General features: G+C 45.3%; 1 protein-coding gene and 1 non-coding gene across 4 annotated transcripts in view; both read right to left on the reverse strand.

The window, feature by feature from the left end:
• Positions 1-2,714: 2,714 nt before the first annotated feature.
• Positions 2,715-21,076, reverse strand: part of Foxk2 (forkhead box K2) — a 39,367-nt gene continuing 21,005 nt past the window's right edge. Inside the window, exons 4-9 of one of the 3 annotated variants that reach the window (XM_038327249.1) lie at positions 18,211-18,357; positions 14,016-14,209; positions 13,221-13,396; positions 11,704-12,000; positions 10,741-10,950; positions 2,715-5,715 (exon numbers count right to left, since the gene is read on the reverse strand). In XM_038327249.1, the coding sequence (XP_038183177.1) occupies positions 5,519-5,715; positions 10,741-10,950; positions 11,704-12,000; positions 13,221-13,396; positions 14,016-14,209; positions 18,211-18,357 (1,221 nt within the window). In that variant the 3' untranslated portion in view covers positions 2,715-5,518. The remainder of the gene's footprint in view (positions 5,716-10,740; positions 10,951-11,703; positions 12,001-13,220; positions 13,397-14,015; positions 14,210-18,210; positions 18,358-21,076) is intronic. The other 2 variants (XM_042054981.1, XM_038327250.1) reach the window with 2 other exon arrangements.
• Positions 19,392-19,521, reverse strand: LOC119813838. Its single transcript, XR_005285284.1, has one exon. It is a non-coding gene; the product is annotated as a small nucleolar RNA SNORA24 (small nucleolar RNA).

Consider the following 21,076-nt stretch of genomic DNA (forward strand, 5'->3'; position numbering starts at 1 on the left):
AACTTGCCATTTATCACCCCATTCCCTACAGAAAACAATTCCCTACTACAGAAAACAACTGACTGCTGACCTTAACACATTCTCAAATTATTTTCATCTGTATGAGTTTTTTAATTTGGTTTTTCGAGACAGGGTTTCTCTGTGTAGCCCTGGCTGTCCTGGAACTCACTCTGTAAACCAGGCTGGCCTCTGCCTCCCAAGTGCTGGGATGGTACTTTCTATTGGTCACCGTCTCGGTGACGTCACTAGTGTGGTTCAGTCATTGTCCCACCCATCCTGTCCAAGCACAGGCTGTGTCCTTTTTTTGTTGTTGTTAATTCAAAGTTTTGCTGTGGCCTGGATCCCATCAAAACTCACTGTCTAATCCAGGCTAGCCTTGAACTTGGAATCCTGCTGGTTTCCTAAATCCTAGGATTACAGAGATATCTGACTTGTGGCATATATTTTTAACTTCGGGTGAGTTTATCAGTTCCAAAGTTAGTAGAGTTCTTGATTAAAGAGTTTAATTTGCTCATTCATTTGAGTATGTTTCTTTATATCTTGTGCTGATTCATAGTACTGGAAATAAAGCCGTTACCTGCTGGTTCCCACGTCTAAAGCTTAGAGTAAATCCAGCTGCTTCTTTTGCTGAGGGAGGCTCACATTTGCTGTCTTACTGGCACCCACGTTAGATTGTAGACACTACAGGTGGCCCATTGTGAATTGTACAGACTGTTAAAGTCACTGTTTGAACTCACGCTGTGGTGGGATCAGGTAGCACAGAAGGAAACTGAGTTACACTTAGGCTGTGAAGCTAACTCCTAGTACGAGTTTTACCACGTCAAATCTCTGCTTCCTTCATAACTTTATCAATGTAAATGTTCTAATTAAGCAGCAGCAATTAAGTTTTGTTTTGAATGACTTTAATACAGGCAAATTAAAAGGATCACATTTTTAAAATGCAAGTTACTTGCTTAATATCTCTAATTTTTTTTTAACTTTTTCTTGATTCCTGGAGGTTTAAAATTCTCACCTTACTTGTTATCAGTTAAATGAAAACACAAGGACTTCCTTAGTACTTGAAGCAGCTCCACTAGTTAGCTAGTTCTGTATTTTCTAAGAGCTTTTTGTTCTTGTTCAGTTTCTGATCAATAGTGTTCCTTAGCCCTTTAAATTACCTAGTTGTGCTTAGTGTTCATCCATGGATGACCTAAGATGACAGTAGTCTCTCCTTTGACTCACAATGACTGTAAAGTCCCCATCCATGACTTAAAAGATTACCTTAACTGTGGTCTTAATGTGGGATCTAAATTCAGTAGTCTGTACTCATGGGTATTCGCACATCCCGTTCCTTTTCATTTTGGTTTTTCGAGACTGTTTCTCTGGTTAACCACCATGGCTGTCCTGAACCTTGCTCTGTAGACAAAGCTGGCCTTGAACTCACAGAGATCTGCCTGGCTCTGCCTCCCGAGAGCCGGGACTAAAAGTGTGCGCCACCACCTGGCTTGTTTTATTGAAAGCCAAGTCCATCTTTTGCTGGGAACTCAGAGGCATACGTCCCTGAAGTTTATTTTCATTTCCAAATGTCTATCTACTGATCATTTATGATGCCCAAGCTCTATACTTTTTGATTTCAAGAGCATTTGCTCTATTTTAGGAAGCATGGCTAATTCTTCTCTAATGGTCATCTGTTTTTATGTACATTTAGGTCATATTGGAGTTGACAGCTGTCCTCTTTGGGTTGAGCTTTCTTTGGCCACTTGCTTACTGGTGTTTTACCTTAGCGACCACTGCTGGGCTGACTTCATATCCACATATCGTGTGTAGTCATACCCATCTCTGTATGTGGGAAGCATTCTCCCAGCCTGCTCTGGGCTGCTCAGGTCCACCCTGCATGCACTGCTTGGACAATTCACAGACCCTTCTGGTCAGCTTTGCCATGATGGCTGCAGATGGACGTGAGGTACAGTAGTACGGGGATTTCTAACTCCCTGTGTATGCCGGCATCCCCAGATTCTGTCTCCCAGGCGCCCTGTTTCTACTGTTTGTTAAGGGGTTCAGGTTTTGGCCTCCAGACAGTATCCCATTCCCCGCTCCCCCTTGAGCAGATCTCATGTAGCCCAGACTGGCTTCAAACCTGCTGTGTAGTCAAGGATGACCTTGTGTTTCTCATTCTCCTGCCTCTACCTTCTGAGGGATAGGATTACAGGATTATCACATCTACATATGAAGTTCTGGGGAATCAAATCCAGACTTGTACACAAGGCAAACCTTTTACTGATGAACCCTCCAAATTCCTTGCCAAGGTCCTTCTAAATATTCAATGTTCCCCACGTTTGGGCTGCCACTGCGTCACCTGTAAGTTCTCCTGGCTTTGACCACATATCCACAACATATACTTTCCATATATTCTGCCCTGGGAAAGCAGTTGGGAGGCCGCTGTCATCACCTGGGAACCTCAACACCTATATACCTTTTTGGCAAACATTTTGTTTTGCTATCTCTTGTTTTCGGTGATCTTGATCCTTAGGTCAGAGGGCAAGCATTAGGACTGGGGTGCACACGGACAACTTAAACTCTAAAATAATTGAACTCCAACCCTGGATGGCACACAGCTGCCTATACAGCTGTCATTATCGTGCCCTGTGCTGAACCCACCTGTGTTCCTGGGAAAGTCTCCCAGCACAGATGTAAGACAGACATAGCTGCTTATCAAAAGACAATGATACTCTGTATTCAGTTAAAATTAATAAAAATATTTTATTGAATTTCAGGAACTTGGTACTTTTTTTTTAAAAATTCCAAATCTTTGCACACAGATCACCACTCTGCTCACTCTAGAGCAGCAGATGCTCGGACTTGACGATTGTCACTTCTCTCCCTGTGTCACACAGCGTGGAAACCCAAGTCCTGATACTCCCCAGCCCCTTCTGAGCTACTTCAGCTACTCTGTGACCAGCCACCCCACCCCGCAGAGGACAAGGAGGTGAGGTGGGGTATTTATGGAGACCAGCTGCTGTCTGTCAACACTTTCTGTGGTGTGGAGAATATACAAAGTGTGCCACACACATTCTGGAATGCACTGTACCCAGGACACAGGAACGTTTCCCTTTGTGTTCTGTGTGGTTCAAGCCAAAGCTACTCAAGTTATCTAGTCCCTGAGGGAGCTCAGAAGTTTGGTAAAGGTCGAAGAGAGACTCCTTAAGCAGTTAACACTGAGGTGCCACAGTGGATCTGGGAACTGCTGCGAGCTACTTGTGGTGTCAGGGTCATGGTCCCCACCCCACATCAGACAGCACACGAGCCCAGCCATGGTGTGTGGAGCGGCTTCTGGGGACTCAGATGAATATAAACTAAAGCAGTGCCTGCAACACTGGCAAGGAAACCTGGGTTCAGTACTGTTAGTCTGCGGCTTAGCTTCTGCCCGCTCCTTTCAGCTTTACATTCCTATGTACCAAAGCAGCAGCAAGAAGAGGTGAGTGTGTGCCTGTGGCTGCACAGGACACTTCACTTGAGACTGAGAATGTGGCCTTCAAGAAAAAAAATCCTCCTTCCATCTTCAAAATTTGTCTATGATCCCCCAAAAGAAACCCCTGCAGACTCCTAAGGTCTGTCTGGAGCTCAGAGGTAACGAGTCTGCAGACTTGACTCACGCAGGGAACATCTACCCAATCCTAGTCAAGCATGCTACACACACAGACGTCCCCAGACGCACAGTATGTTCAGCTGGTGGTGCCCGAGCCCACCTCACTAGGCCCAGAGCTACGACCCACATGCTGGGCACAAAAGAACCCAAAGTGCTTTCCAAACTGCAAACCTTTAAGAAATACACATTTCAAGGTTACCTGCAAGATGGAGGAGGCAGACTGCGGCTTGGAGGGGCTCCAGTCCCCCAGGCTGCAGTCCAAAGGCAGACTGCTGTGGCACACGTGTTCTCACTCACGATGTCTCATTGTTTATTGTTTTCAGTGGCTGAGTTATAGAAATCCAGCTGTGTGCAGTAACTCCAGAATGTCAACACACATCATCTGCAGCAACACTGCGGCAGCTCTGTACTGTGGGTGAAGCAATACTTAGAACAGACTTATCATATTTGGTCTTTATGTAAATAATGTTTTAAATTGCCTAAATATACCATTCTGAGCCATTTCATTCTACCAGGAAAATACAGGGTTTTCCCCCCTTCTCTTAAAAAAAATTAAATACCAAAATAACTACATTTAAATAAATAACGTTATGATGATGACATTTAAAAAAAAAAAAACCAACCCACAATGAGGCTAAGTCCCTCTGCCTGCTGCTCAGCTCTACGTCCAGAATGCTCCGGAAAGATGAGCGGTGACCCTGAGTGTGAGCTGGGCTGCGGGCCTCCCACCTCTCCTCAGCCTTCCCTCTTAGATTTTACTTACGTAGGACGCAAGTCAGACTTAGTGTGGGACTTCATTCTGAAAAGCCAGATAAACCTCTAGAATCAGAAAATGGCCTGGATTCTTGAGAACCTGGCCACTGGGTCTTACCTCCAAGACCCTCAACCTCTCCGAGAGCTCTCGCCATGCAGGTAACCCAGTCAGGTGCCAGAAGCCAAAGCGGACCCTATGACTCCCAGCAGGGTTCTGGGAGAGACCTATGGCTCCGTTCTGAAAAGGGAGGTGTAACAAAAGCTGGGTCTGTTTCCCAAGGGGCTGGGGGATCTGTTGCTTTAAGCATACACGATACGTAGGAGACTCGTTTACTAGAGTGGTAACTACGCCAAGGACCAAGTCAGCATAAAGAAACGGACGACAAAACGCAAGAACAGGTACGTGCAGCCCGGAGGCGAGATGCCCCGGCCTTACGGTCCATGCAGCCTCAGTCCACCCATCCTCTACAATGGCACAGGGTTCGGCTCTGAACGGAAATGGGCAAGCGGGTCTCCTAAAGAAGTGCCACCCAAACAGGCAGGACAGACCAGAGCAGACCATCCCATGGGCTGAACACAAACCACAAAAACAAACAGAATGACATTCTTTCCCCCAAATGAATCTCAAATTTCCAGAGTAGAAATGGAGTGATATGAAATGTCAAAGACCCCGTTATTTAGTAAAGAAAGGACATCTCCAAGTATTCTAATTCCACATGTAGACAACAAAATACTGTCTTGTCTCTCAGCCGCAACCAGCAGGTCCTATGAGGGCAGCAGGTGGCTATGGCTCTGTCCCCTAGAGGAAAGCCAGAGAGATCCACTTGCAGCGGGTGCTGCATCTGCACAAGAGACTCAGAGTTCTTGCTTGTAGTAAAAGCTGAGCCCACAGATGACAGCCCAGCGAGTGCTCTGTAGGAGACACCACCTCTGGAACCAGGGTTGCTGTTGTGGGTCTGTTCAAGTCTAACGTCTTTAAATTAGGGAGTTTTAAGGCCACCTGGGTTCGTGTTTTCAGTGCTAAGAGGTGAAGTCCAACCGCAGGGCCCTTTACCCACTGAGGATGCGCTCCCTGCTTCAGGAAGAGGCAGCATCTCCTTTTGGCACCACAAATTGATGTCTGCAGAGGTCTCCCAGCAGCTAGTTCTGGATGCCCTTCTCCCTCACGGCTGCTGGTGGAGCATCTACGCTCAGGGCAATGACGATGCTCTCGCCATCTTCTGCTTTAATGCGCTTGAGCTCCGGCTGCTCGGCCTGCTCACCGTTCTGGCGCTTTGTGGGCAGGGACGCCGATGCTGACGCGTGGGTTGCCAGCATATGGAGAGGACTGGCCACTGCTGAAGAGAGACAGTGCGTCAGAACCCACACTACTGCATAAACCCTTGACCACCACCCACCCTGGCACTCCAAATCTACTGAGCTAAGCTTACACAGAACCCTAGGGATGGCCCTGGAGGGCCAAAGGCAGAGAATCCTGAGAGGAACTGAGGAAAGCTGCAGTCAAGCCTGGCTGGCGGGTATCCCATCAACAAGGACAACTTCTGTGGCTCTTTAAAACGCACAAGCTACTCAAGAGCTCGGTGTTGTCAAGACTGGGGTAGCTTCTGTTCACCCGAAGGACAGAGAGTTGTTCCTTCCAAGGAGGAAATTAGGCTATTCTGGTTTGAAAGACAGCCATTTCTCACCTGTTCAAGTCATTACCTATAAAGAAGACATGCTTACGCTAGTACGGTAACTTAGAGCTTGCCACCAAGCCTGAGAACTTGAGTTCCATACTCAGAACACACATGATGGAAGGAGAAAACTGACTCCCACAAGTTGCCCTCTGACCTTCATGTGCACCCTACCCCCCACAAACAAAAACTGTCTTCTGGAGGGGGGACACATCTAGGAGACACCCACAGCTCTTCCATCTCCCTTCTTTTCTTGTTTGATAGTCTCACTATGTAGCTTTTGATAGTCTCACTATATAGCTTTGGCTGGCCTGGAACTTATAAGATCCACCTCCCTTTGGCCCCAGAGTGCAACAGCAACCATGTTCTGACTGCTTTAAATGCTAAACTTCCATTTGAGGCAGCAGGCAGACATGCATGTCAACTTATCTGAGTGAGTCATAGTACCTAGACATTAGCAGAATGATCCTGAGGGGTAGAGTGGTATATTATTTGTATTTTAATAAATAAAGCTTGCCTGAAGGTCAGGAAAAAGCAGCTACACTAGTCAGCCATACAGGCCAGGCAGTGGTTGAATATTCCTCTAATCCCAGCAGCAATAATGGTTAGCCACAGGCCAGGCGATGGTGGTGCACACCTTTAATCTCAGCACTAGAGAGGAATATAAAGTGGAAGGAGACAGGAACTCGCCACTGGGCCTACCTGTTGTGGGGTGACCCTCATGGAAACAACACCCAGTGCACTATGAAAGCTATCCCTCTGCTTCAGGGTGCAGGAAGCAGCAGGTTGGGCAGGAGCATGAGTCCACGTATCATCCTGGAGTACACAGCTCCAATTAATTCGATTTAAAATGCTCATAAATGCTGGGCTTGGTGGTGTACACCTTTAATTCCAGCACTCAGGATCCAAAGTCGGGCGGATCTCTGTGACTTCAAGGCCAGCTGGTCTACATAGCGAGTTCTAGGTCAGCCAGGGCTACAATGACCCTGTCTCAAAAAATTTGTAAACGAAGCTTCCTGAGGATATAGCTCAATGATACAGTTCTTGCCTGGCATGTGCAAAGTCACTGGTTCAATCTCCAGTACCACAAAAATAACTAACCGAATAAATAAAGCTTAATTTCTATGGCTGGAGAGATGGCTCAGTGGTTAGGAGCAATGGCTGCCCTTCCAGACTGCAGTTCAGTTCCCAGCACCCACGTGATAGCTCACAATCATCTGCAATTCCAGTTCCAGGGGATCCAACATCTCTGGCATCGATGGGTACCAAGTAGGCAAATGGTACACAAATGTACGTGCAGGCAAACAAAAACAAAATGGTCATAAATACACAGCCAGCATGCTTAACCATGAGTCTAGTCCTCAATACTATTTTACTTGAGACTGGGTGTAGCTGACCTAGACAGAACTCAGAGATCCATCTATTTCTACCTCCCAAATACTAAGATTAAGGAACATGCCACTATGCCAGATATTCTAAGCATTGTTCTTTAAAAGACATTAACCACATATAATATCATTCTGTGCCTCGGTATAATGTGGATAGGTCAGTTCCCGTGTTCCACCGCGTGGGTTCTAGAGACTGAACTCAGGTCTTCAGTACCTTTACATGCTGGACCATCCTAAGGACCCAGTTCACAGCACTGCTCAAGAGTGGCACACACACACACACACACACACACACACACACACACACGCAGAAATCAAATGGAAAAAGAGGGAAAAAAGGAAGGAGGGAGAGAGAACATGAACTAAGAAAAGCCTAGAAGGCCCTGAGGTACTGGGTAGGTCCATCTATGTAAGGGCTACACAGAACTGACCGTGGCCATGAGCCCCGGGAGAAAGCGGCTGAGAGTCTCAACTACCTCCTAAGTATACTGCGAGTCCCAGGCACCAGTCACCTAGTCTTTACCAACATAGCTACCCTCAGGAAGGAAGGGTGGTACTGGGAAGGAGTTTCGGGAACCAGGAAGTCACATCAAGTTTTTCTAAACAAGAACTTGAATTTGAGTGGTGGGGCCCGTGTGTCTAAGCCAGAACTGGATATCTACTCTTGTCTCTTCTCCACTTTATTCTTGAGGATGGGCTTGGCTCTCACTTGGCTTGAAGCATTTAAAAAAGAAAGCAAGTGGCCAGACGTGGTGGTGCATAGGCTACAGTTAATTACCCAGCTGAGATTAAATTCCTGGAACATGCCAGGGAAGCATCCAGTCACAGAACTACACCTCAGCCAGGAAACACTGTACAAGAAGCATGCGGCCAGGCGGTGGTGGTACCCGTCTTTAATCCCAGCACGGAGATTAAAGTGGGAGGAGACAGATCTCAGTCAGTTCAAGGCCAGCATGGTCTACAAGAGCGAGTTCCAAGACAGGCTCCAAAGCTACAGAGAAACCCTGTCTCAAAAAACCAAAAAAAAAAGAAAAAGAAAAAAAGGAGGAAGCAGCAGCCCCAGGGGTGCCACCATCAGACTCTGTAAGAGCACTTGCTGCTTTTCCAGAGGATCCAAGTCTGGTTCCTAACATCACTAATGTCAGGTGGTTTATAACCAACTCTAACTCCAGTTTCAAGGGTAAATCTTTAAAATCAGCAACAACAAAAACAAGCAAGCAAGCAAACAAACAAAGTGCTCCATAAGGCGGGTTAATAAGGGCGGGCGCTCTGGTTACTCCACGTCTTTCCATTTGGTCACTTTATGCATGGCCACAGCTCTCCTCTGGAACTTTCCCATGGATGAGGCCCCAAAGAGATTTCAGAACACTATGCACCAAGAGCAGCATTCTCTACTTCCCCTTTCTTCAATCTCTCAAAATTCACATGCCAAACACCTCCACGGTGAGAGCGAACGCTGCCACACATAATCTGAGGATGCTCCAGGCGTGGTGTTCTAGTGCTAACATACAGCTTCTTCTGCCTGGAACATGGAATTCCCGTCCCCCGTTCCCCCCCCCCCCCCCCCGGCTTACAAACTGGCAACAGTAGACAGTTTCTGAATAGGCAATGACCTCTCCCCCCAAAAAAATCAAACATCATCAATCTAATGTGTTACAGCACTTTGCAGTTACACCAGTATGCCATGCAATGCCAACAAAGGCTTCAGGAAACACCCTGGCTCAGACTCATGAATCTGTTATGAAATGCAATGTTTAATGTATATACAAAGTTTTCTACTACCATCGTAACACAGTGGTTTAACGATGGGAAAGAGAGTATTCCCTACCATTATTCCCCACCACTGAAATAACAAATCAGTGTATTCTGCACTGCACTGTTAAAATGTGCAAACACTGCTTATTTGAGTTGCTAACGGTTTTCATTTAAAAATCTGTACTGGGATTAGAACAGACTATCCAACAATTAATTAATTACATATTCTGCTATTTTATTTATGAGAGCTGGTGTCTCCTCAGCATTGCTGACTATATACACAGTCTTTATAGTAGACTATACAATGTAACTGTAAGGCAGGTAAAGGCATTTGTGCCTGACCACTAGAGTTCAATTCTAAAAACCCACACAAATGTGGACAAAGTCGTCCTGACCTCCACACGTGTGTTATGTATGGCACATGTACCCATCATACAGTTTTATAACATTCTTAAAAAGACTTATTTTTATTTATGTGCATGTTTGTGAATCTCTCAGTGTGCGTGTGCAAACTCGTGAATGTAGGTACCTGCAGAGGCCAGAGGACACTTCCAGATCCCTTGTAGCTGGAGTTAGAGGTGGTTGCTGAACCCATAACCTCTAGAAGAATAGCAAGTGTTCTTAACCATTAATCTCTCCATCCCCAGTAGTTTTTCAAAAAAGAAAGAACATATTAACTCTGAAAAATCTGAGTTTGTCCTTACGGGGCCAGTTTAAGATGGCTCAGCAGGAAAGGTGCTTGTTGCCTCCATGTGACAAAGTAAGTTTGATTCTAGACCCCACAGGAACAAAGCTGTTCTCCAACATCCCCCTTAACTGGAAAGAAAAAGTTAGCTAAACTCCAGTGATCATCTCTTCTCGCTTGTCAATAGTAGACACAATGTGGCCAGTTGCCTGCTCTCCATGACAGACTGTATCTTCAAACTCTGAGCACAAATAAACCCTCTTTACATTAAACTGCTTCTTGTTTGGTATTTTCCTAGGACGTTGTAAAAATTTCTGGGGAGAGACTGTTCAAACCCCAGCACCCCAAGGCAGCTAACAACTGTTGCACCTCTAGTTCCAGGGGATCTGACCTCTATGGCCTCCATGGACAATGAATGCATACGGGGCACAGACGCACATACAGGCAAAACACCCATACACATAAAATAAAAATAACTGAATGAAAATAAAAATATTTCTAGGAGACTGGAGAGATGGTTCAGAGGTTAAGAGCACAGGCTGCTCTTCCAGAGGACCTGATTGCACTTCCCAGCAACCACATGGTGGCTCACAACCATCTGATGCCCTTTTCTGGCCTGCAGGCAGACATGTAGACAGAATACTGTATACATAATAAATAAATAAAATTTAAAAAAAAAAAAAAACTCGAGACAAAGGGGCTGTGGTGGGAAAATCCCAAGCCTCATCCCTTGCACTTCCCACGGTTTTAAAAGGCAAAAGTTTCCACAGACAAAACTACAAAGTCAAATCAGAACCAAGCATGGAATGCTTCTTCCCATAGTCACGAATCTCTGCTGGGACACGAATAAATGCTTCTTACCGTTGTTCACCTGGCTGTGCACTGCTGGAGGCACTGGTACCACGTGAGTTCCATTTTGCGTTACAGTTTTTATTGGAAGCTGGTGTTGACCTAAAGGCGCCTGTTGTACTATGGTCACTGTCTGGACAGGGGTACCCTGTGATGTCTGGATGATTCGGCTAGCAGCGCCTAGAGTGGCTGGGCTAATTGCAGGGACAGGCTCTACTTTCACTGAAATCAAAAGAAAAGGAAGAGAGATGATACACTGTTGCAAAGCCGGGATCTCAGCAGTTTTTGAAAACAAGTCACGACAGTGCAAGCCTAATTCCAACACGGGTCTCACACGGTGTCCCATGGCTGCCACCTCAGCTACTGGCAAGTTAAAGCCAGTCTGGGTTACAAAGTTCAAGACTAGTCCGGGCAACTTGAAACTGTGCCTTAAAAATTAAAAAAAAGGGGGGGGGGAAGCAAAAAGAAAAAAAAAAAGCTGGGACTATAGCTTAGCCACAGAGGACTTGCCTGACATGCACAAGGCCCTAGGCTTGATGCCCAGTACTGAAGAAATGTTTAAAACCAAGTAATGGGATGAGAGTTGGCTCCATGGTTAGAGAACATACTACACTCCAAGGACCTGGATTTGAGTCCCAGCACCTCCATTGGTCAATAACTCCAGTTCCAAGAAGATACACCACCTCTGACTTCCAAGGGTACATGCATAAGCACGCACTCTTGTGCAAACACACACACACACACACACACACACACGAGTAAAATCTTTACAACCAAGAAACAGTGGGCTAGGAGTGTACTTTAGTGAAACAGGGTCTCTCTAGGATGTATGTGGACTCAATTGCCACCCTAAAAAGGAAGTAAAGAAACAATCACAAAAAACCTAAGGAACATATTAAAACAGCCAAGGACAACTGAGCCTGTGAACTTCTAAAGGACTGAAAAGCTGGCACGAGGTGCTGTCTTCTTGCTCACCTTTGACTTCTCTGTGGTCGCCATTCTCCTGTGGTTCTGCCTTAGGAGGAGCCAGCACTGCAGCCTGAGTGACCACAGCTTGTCCAGCAACTGTGTATGTGTTTGCTGGGGCCAGGCCAGCCACACTGGTGACTGACACTGCTGGTATCTGATGGACAACATGTACCGTCTGCACAACGGGTGGCTGAGAGGTGGATGTGGTCACTGGGGTTGCAACAGTGTAGGTGACAGGCTTAATGGCCGGGGGTAGCTGCCGTTGGACAGTGATTAAGACGGGCTGACTAGAGAGAGGTGACCCTGTTGGGAGAAAACATGAGCAGTGTTAAGGCTTGCATGGCCCTTGGTCTTCTAGCTCTTACACTAAGCTCTTACTAACATAAACACTACACTTTAAAATATAGACTATTACTAATGAGAGATATATACTATCTTTTTATTATTACAATTTTTCAAGATTTATTTTTGCTTACTCATCTCAGTGCTTTGCTCACTTTTATGTCTGTGCACCATGTGTGCCCACAGAGGCTAGAAGAGGACAATGAATATTCGGAACTGGAGTTATGGATAGCTGTGAACCACAATGTGGGTACTAGAAACCAAACCTGAACTCAGGTCCTCTGAAAGAGCAGAGAACGCTCTTAACCACTGAGCCATCTCTTATGGTCAAAACGTAGTATCCTAACAGGGACATTAAGTTTCCACATCTAAGAATCAAAGACTGCAAACTTAGCTTTGTTTTGATTTCTCCCACTGCTTCTTTCTATACTTCCTCCTTCGAAAACATGCCCTATATTTGGGCCTAGAGACACGAGCCATCCTTGCCCTTGTAGGACAGAGGCACAAAGCGCAGAAGCAGACCCAGGCCACTCCCTGGCTTTCACAAAGGGATGCCAGCAGCTGCAGACAGGTAGCAGCTAGGGTTTCCTGAGCACCCATCATGCCCAGCGGTCACAATGCTCATCTTCCCAGGCACACGTTCCCTTCTATATTATGGTTTTGCAAGTAAACTGGGAACACTCACCTACTCACTAAGTGGTCATATTTTTATTCTAATCATTGCTTAGTTTGTGTAGCTTCTTTTAGTGAGAAGAGACCTTTTTATAAAAAAATGAAGCAATTGGGAAATATTGACTCTTTGAATTTTGTTTTTAGAAACAGGGCTTTACTATGAATCCCAGGCTATCCTTAACCTCACAGCAATCCTCTTGCCTCAGCCTCTCGGTCAGGCACTATGACAGCCATACACTATCTCACCTGAGCTCTGATGGAGAAAAAGAAAAAGGAAGGAAGGAGGGGGAGAGAGTGGGACAGAGAGAAGGAGGGAGAGAAAATTAATTCCCAGTGCCACTTTCTTTCCCCGAAACTTTCTACATAACACTCAGGAACTATACAAAATACCAGGCACAAGGTACGAAGCTTCCTGAGGATTCTACCACTGCTTTAGTGCCAAATGCAGGCATATTTGTCTGTCTGGCCCCACTGCCTGACCCTCGCCACCTCTCCTCCTGTGGTCTCACCTGGTGCACTTTGTGCAAACCGTGCCTCCTGGATGACGGCCAGTTTGGGCTGTGAGGCGCCAGGCTCCGGCTCCAAGGGGGCTGGGGAGCCCTCCCTCGACAGGCTCTCCGGGGTCTGGGCGCCACTGGAGTGAGCGGACAACACTCCTGCATGGTTGGGAGAGGCTGGGGCACTCCTGGGTCACCAAAAGAAGACAGTGGGTTTTCACAGTGATGCCCTAGAAAGGACTTGTCCACTCAACCTCACTTTGTACAGGGCAGCCTTCTGTCTCCTGCCAACTGAATGCAGCTGTGTTCTGACTTTCTCTCCCACGCATGTCAGAGGCCGCTCAGTCCCATGAAAAGGTTGGTGCCCTCTCTGAGCAGTTCCTGTGCAGCCATCAGCAGGACGCAGCAGGGAGCAGACTGTGGGGCCTTACAGCTTCTAATAAACTCATTTCTTTTCCAATAGGTTAAAGTGTTTGGTTTCAAAATCAGACAAATGAGAAATCTTGAGTACAGAACTGAAGATCGCTTTAAAAAACTTTTCACATGCCAAAAGAAAGGAAAACACGTGGCCCCTGACCTTGCCTACTGGGGTCTAATTACTGTAAGATGCGCATCAAGTTCAAGGAAACAGCAAGCAACACGGGTGGAACGCAGGACAGTAAGGAACAAACACAACCAACCTTTCCCAGTCCCCATCCCAACACCAGTAACGGCATCCGCAGGTCTTCGTTTTTGGAAAGAAGCTCCCCAGCACACTGAGATGATATTATTGACCATGGGTGTGGTCTCTGGTTCCTGTGTCCTTACCTAGAGGAGAGCGGTCCCAGGGGGGTTCTAAAGCAAGGCACGCCCCTAGGCCGTCTCTTCCTAAAAGCCTGCTCTACCAGCTTGCTCTCGGAGGCAGGATCTATCCTCCAGAAGGAGCCTTTGCCTGGTTCTTCCTGGGAACGTGGCACTTTGATGAAATAACGGTTCAGAGAGAGATTGTGGCGAATTGAATTCTATGAAACATAAAAAAATACGTAGAATTCATATAATTCTTTGTTGAGAAATGAAGATGTGCCCAAGCCTTAGTGTCCTGTAAAGCAGAAAACTAGATGCTCAATGCAGACAAGACAGAGAGGCTTCAAGGCCCAGCCCTCCCTGGCTGAACGAGACTGCTCTGGGTTGAAGCCTTTGTGGCCACAACTCAGGGAATCTCAGGAGAGGGGGAACCTGGGCATGGGAAGGGTTAAGGCTCTGCCATCTCCCACATCTACCTCCTTTCAAGGCCTTCTTGACTTCTGCCAGGTGGAATCAGGACCGACTGCTAGCTCTGTCTGAAGACAAATGGCTGACACCAGCCACTCCTTTAGAAATGTTTTCACATAACTAGCTGACAGGCTGCCGTGCCATGTACAGTACATTAGTACAGTACAAAGGATTTATTCAGCAAGTCAGGAAAGACCAGAAATTATAATGACTCCACCTTCTAGTCAAGTACTCGGCTCTGTGTTTGCGAAGTACATCCATGTGTTTATTTGATCTTCATCAATGACACCATTAGGGAAGAAGAGAAAATCAACTCGGAAGCCACCATTCTTCAGAAAGTTCAGCTTCAGGTTCTCAGAGTCTGAGACAGCGCCTGCTGTGATCTGAATGTGACCACACCATTCAAGTACACGTAGGATGGAATGGAAAGTCATGAATAACAGCTATTATCTCATCTTCTTAGAACTTTGAGAGCATTTAAAATCAAAATTTCAAAGTGGTAATAACTCAAAATAAAATCTGGAAATATCTAAAAATCCCCAAATTTTCTCAATTCCCCATTAACCTTCTAATAAAACTAGCCATGACCTGAAGTTTGGACTTGTCACAGGCAGCTAAAAAAAATCTAACAGATGTTCAGATTACTTTACCACCAGTCCCAGGGACTGTTCCAGAACAGTAGTCCTCTGACTATTCTGTAGACCCGAGTTACATCGTGAGCAGTATGAGGGGCCTGGCTGTGTCTGACTCGTTGAGATTTAGAATATTTTAAAACACCAAGACACGTCGTGTGATGTTTTGTTATCAGGTACTGCTGACAACCAACCTTTCTTCCAATTCCAGAAAACCAAAGGGGACTGTCCTTGGTGGCCATCATACACAGAAGGCAAACCTCCCCAGCTGCATTCAGACCTTTCAGGTTTGGAGGAGAGGCAGAGTCAAAGGCTGTATGTTAACAGAAGCAACCTAGACAAGGATGACACAGGCTCAACACCCTAATTTAAAAATCCCAAATCGGAGACTGGAGAGATGGCTCAGAGGTTAAGAGCACTGGCTGTTCTTCCAGAAGTCCTGAGTTCAATTCCCAGCAACCACATGATGGCTCACAACCATCTATAATGAGATCTGGTACCTCTTCTGGTGTATATATGTTAACAGAACATTGTATGCATAATAAATAAATAAATCTTTTAAAAAAAAAATCCCAAATCACTGGGTGATGATGACACATGCCTTTAATCCCAGAACTCAGGAGGTAGAAGCAGGCAAATCTTTGTGAATTCAAGGACAGCCTCATCTACAGAGCGAGTTGTTGGGCAGCCAGGAATACACAGGGAGACACTGTCTTAAAAAAAAAAAAAAACCCAGCCGGGCGGTGGTGGCGCACGCCTTTAATCCCAGCACTCGGGAGGCAGAGGCAGGCGGATCTCTGTGAGTTCGAGGCCAACTTGGTCTACAAGAGCTAGTTCCAGGACAGGCTCTAAAAAAGAAAGCTGCAGAGAAACCCTGTCTCGAAAAAAAAAACCAAAAAAAAAACCAAAAAAAAAAAACCCACAAAAAAAACAAAACCAAACCTAAAACTTAGAGGGCAACAGGATGCTCCAGTAAAAAATTCACATTTGCAAAAAAAAAAAAAAAATTCACACTTGCCCCCATGTGCCAAACTGCCATCAACATGAGCATGAGCATCCTAGAAAGCTTACATAAAATTACATTCAGACTATTTGCACAAGAAAAAAAAATTCAGTGAATATCATCCTTAAGTTGGTTCTTTCCCCTATGATATCTTGTTATAGACAGGCAAATACTCCAAAATCTGAGTCATTCTGAAACCTGAAATCAGATAAAAGCCAGTCAACCAGTCAATTCAAAACTACTGCCTGAGAAGGGAAATCCTTGGACCTGCTCCCTTTACTGAGACTCCAGTCCCATCCGCAGGGCACAAAGCTCCCATACAGAAGACACTCCACAGACCCCAGCTACACTAGGCCATTGAACAACTGAGTTTGCACGCTATCAGCTAGTGGAAAAGTGGAAGCAGTAACTAGGCTTTCTGTCCACCATGAGCCACGAAAGCCCCTCTGCTACCAGATATGTGCTCAGGAGATTCAGGCAGAGCTTGGGATCAAGGAACTGATCTGAATACTAACAGAATCCACCTAGTCTGGGTCTCCTTCCTAAGCACCCCCTTCCAGAGAATCTGTATACAGCATGAGGTCAAATTCATAAATGGTCACCTGCAATTTCCTAGCCAGCACTGTAAAAACAGGAAGAAGTGACAAAATATTTAGTTCAGAGACAAACAAAAAAGGACCCATTTTCCATATAATTTAGGTCTATATATGTGGTCAAGGCTAAGATTAATGTGCCTTCAATCTGCTCTTACAAGTATGAAAATCCTGATAGGCTCACGTGACCTATAAATTAGTGTAATCTTCATAAAGAACACCTAAAACAAGCATCCCTAGTCTGAGCCTTCCTAGAAGGGTCCCATCCCAGCTGAGTTCACGAGCTCCAGCTCCCACACTCAGTCAGTCTTTCTCATCGGATGGGAACGCCAAACTAGCTCTGGTCCTTTCAGACAATGACAGCCCAGTCTTTTCCTACTTTCTTATAAACACAGTAAACAACAGACTCCAGGCTGGGTAAATTATAAAATTATGAGTAATTATTTTGGAAGAAGGAATGAGAGTGCATTTATAACCCAGCTATTTAGGAGGCTGAGCAGGAATATTACAAGTTCGAGGCCAGCCTAGGCAACTCCGGGAGATTTAACAGGGAAGCGGTGAGAGGGGGGCACTGTGACAGGAACTATTAGCATAAGGAAGAAATGGTCCATCTTTCTATACAATCACTCAGACTGCCCCATTTTATGGTAGAATCTCCCCTATACATTAATAAAAAAGCTGTCCAATGAGCAGACCCTGTAACATCCTACAACTTAGACTGAAAAGCAATCCTATGGATGCAGGGCTCTTGGGACGGGGAGGGAACGCTCATATCCTCCAAACATACTGCTGGAAAACAGGACTCAGGCAGGAATCCGCCTCTGTACCTATGTGTGTGTAGGCCAGGAAATAGCTCTGAGGTTCATTCCTCAGGAGCAAAACACTTTGGTATTTTTTGGGACGGTGTCTCTGACAGGCCTAAAGCTTGTCAAATAGTGAGTTGAGTCCCGGAGATGACAGTATTCACCTCTCCAGCACCTTATTTTTATATGGATTCTACCAATGAAACTCAAGTCCTTATGCACAAGTTGTAACTGTTCTGTTTTTTAATCAATTGATCTATTTCTCCAGCCCTGGAATCCAATCTTCTTAAATAAGCTGTTCTGTTGAGAGCCCCCTGCCCCAAAGCAATGTCAGAATAAGTAAGGTCTGACATACGGAGATGGGAAGGCAGTAAAAGATCAAATGGAGGTCAACATCCCAAGGTCAAGGATAGGAGCAAGTTGAAACCGAATGCTGCCGAGTCAGGGCAGACCCCAGAGCTGGCAATCCCGCCCTCACTAGACCCTCCCGGAGCAGCCACACTCATCCTAGAAGAGGACCCTGGTCTGCACAGAGGAATGTGTCTGTTCCAGTTTCTTCAGAACTGCTGCTCCTCCTGGGCACGATCATGCCTAGAGCTCTCCAGTGGGAGACCACCCCCCATGACTTCTCCGGCATAAAAAACGGCAGTATTTTAACAGCTTCAATGGATAAGCAGCATCTTCAACACACAGGACGACAGCAAGCGAAAATGGACTTACCTGCCAGCCCTTGTCCGCAGTCCTATAGTATGGATAGTTTTTAGTGATGTGTGTATAAATTCCATTTAGGGTGAGTTGTTTATCAGGAGCCATTGTAATTGCTTGTACTATCAACTGTGCATAGGAGTAAGGTGGCTTTGAGTCATCCTGTGTTAGGGAAAAAAAAGCACCTAAGATTCAAGAGTATTCTTGCAACAGTGTGGGCTTTGTTGTTGTTGTTTTCCGAGACAGGGTTTCTATGTGGAGGCTTACCTGTCCTGGAACTCACTCTGTAGACCAGGCTGGCCTTGAACTCAGAGATCTGACTGCCTCTACCCACAAGTGCTGGAACTAAAGGGGTGCGTCACCATCGCCAGGCAACAAGGGTGTTTTTATTATAAAAGTAATATGATCGAGAAAATCTGGGAAAAGTAAATAGAAAAATTGTGGAACAGCATAAAGATTAAAAATCACATAAGGAGCCCGACGTAGTGGCATATGCCTTTAATCCTAGTACCCTGGAGGCAGAAACAAAAGGCCAGTCTAGTTTACAAATAGAGTTTCAGGACAGCCCACACAGAGAAACACTATTGGGAGTGGGGGGAAAATCACACAGGTAAAAATTTAAGAGACAAGAACAAAAAATAAAACCGATAGAAGCCACTGGACTTCAGTGAAATCCAGAGTGATACACATCAAGAAACACCCTGTGGCATGGAGAGGGACCGGCATGTCTAGGCATGATGCAGAGCAAGCAGCAGCCCAGCCGTGGTCCTGCTGGGGATCTTCCCACACACCAGAAGTCACAAGAGCACCTGAGGCAGAACTGTCCAAACGCCCCTCCTCTGCCAAGACTCCACATGTGAGCACATGGCTGTCAAGGAGCCAAACAGTCACTGCTCATCCTGGGCTGCTGGGAGCTCCCAGTCTTTCCAGCATTTCAAATCCCACATGTACCAGCATAAGCCTCTGAGAGAGTTCTGACTGTAGAGATGGTTCAGAAGTTAAGAGCTCTTCCAGAGGTCCTGAGTTCAATTCCCAGCAACCACATGGTAGCTCACAATTATTTATAATGAGATCTGGTGCCATCTTCTGGCATGAAGGCAGACATGCAGGCAGAACACTATGTAACAAATAAATAAATAAATAAATAAATAAATAAATAAATAAATAAATCTTTTAACTTTTTTTAAATCAACTTACAATGTTACTTATTGAAGTCAGAATCATAAACCATTTAAATGGTGACAGCTTTGTCAGAAACAAGAACACACACTTCTGTGGCTATGAAGGGAGGCTGCCGTATCTGGCAGGTCCCAAAGATACACAGAGAAATAAATCTTAAAAAGGGAAGCAATCTGCAAAAGAGTACATTCAAGGGCTAGAGAGATGGTTCAGAGGTTAAGAGCACTGGCTGCTCTTCCAGAGGTCCTGAGTTCAATTCCCAGTGACCACATGGTGGCTCACAGCCATCTGTAATGAGATCTGGTGCCCTCTTCTGGTCTTCAGCCATACATGCAGGCAGAACACTGCATACATAATAAATTTAAAAAAAGAGTATATTCAAATGATATCACTTATTCTTATTCAAAGCACATTCAGTATAAGGCCTGAATTTGATCATCAGCACCACAAGGATGCATTACTGTTCATACATAAAGTATACATTTTTATTTACTTTTTAAATGTGGGGGTATTTTACCTGCATGCATGTCGGTGCACCATATGTATGCAGTGCCGTGTAGGACAGAAGAGTCAGATCCCCTTAGTATAGCTTGTTAACCACCATGTGGCTGCTGGGATTTGAACCCACGTCTTATGGAAGTATAGCTAGTATTCTTTTAACTACTGAGTCACATCTCCAGACTCTTCTCCAACCCTGACTTTTAGTTTTAGATTTTTACATAGTGTTAAAACAAACTATTATTGTGCTACATAGTAAATTTAAGGCCAGCTGACCCCATCTCAAAAACCAAGACAAAAATAAGAACACCATCTCACTAGAGATGCACTAGGGATAAGGGCACAATTAGAAGGTATAAAGAAACAAAGCAACAAGACAGTGCTCTCCAATAAGCTGAGAGATGTTTATCAATTCTCCATCAACCAATGCCAGCACTCAGAAGACTCCCACAGCCCACTTTAAATGGCTAACTTTATTTTGCTATCACTTAGGCAGCAAAAAGCTTTGCCTAAGCACCCACAACAGCACACCCCAAGGCTCTAGGAAAAGAACCAGGGAGAACAAGAACCTGAGTCTGACATGTGGCTGAGCAGCTGTCCCTACACCATGTGCTTGGCTCAGAGGTAGACGCCTCTTCTCTGCTCAAATGGCCAATGGACTTCCTAGGGCTTTTTTCTGACATGCTTCTAAGGATGCTTTTATTTGTTCCAGGAGTTAGTTCTCTTCTACTATGTGGATCCCAGGAACCAAACTCAAATCTTCAGGCTTGGTAGCAAGTGCCTTTATCTGCTAAGCTATTTTGTTGGCCTTAAAAATGCTGTTTTTGTTTTTTAGAAACAATGTATCACTAAGTACACTTCCAATAGCCTGAAAGCTGCTATGTAAACCAGAATGGACTTGAACTCAGAGATTCCTCCCAGGTGATGAAATACTGAGCATAAAAATATTTTTATTTTTAAATAATTTAATATGTAAAATGCTCAGAATATACCCAAATGGGTGGAACAAATTTTGCAAAGTGAGTATTAGTATAGCCAGTACCCAGCAGCGCCTACCTCTCAAAGATCACTATTAGTTCTGGCATTATAGTCTCCTTTCTACTGTGACGTTTCAACCCACCACCTGGGAATGCCTGTGTGTGCACAAGGTAACAGAGCTATGACTTGTTGTGTTCTTTGTGAACATGTCATATATGTACAGACT

Source organism: Arvicola amphibius, chromosome 4, assembly GCF_903992535.2.
Source record: "Arvicola amphibius chromosome 4, mArvAmp1.2, whole genome shotgun sequence".
Lineage (NCBI taxonomy): Eukaryota > Metazoa > Chordata > Mammalia > Rodentia > Cricetidae > Arvicola > Arvicola amphibius.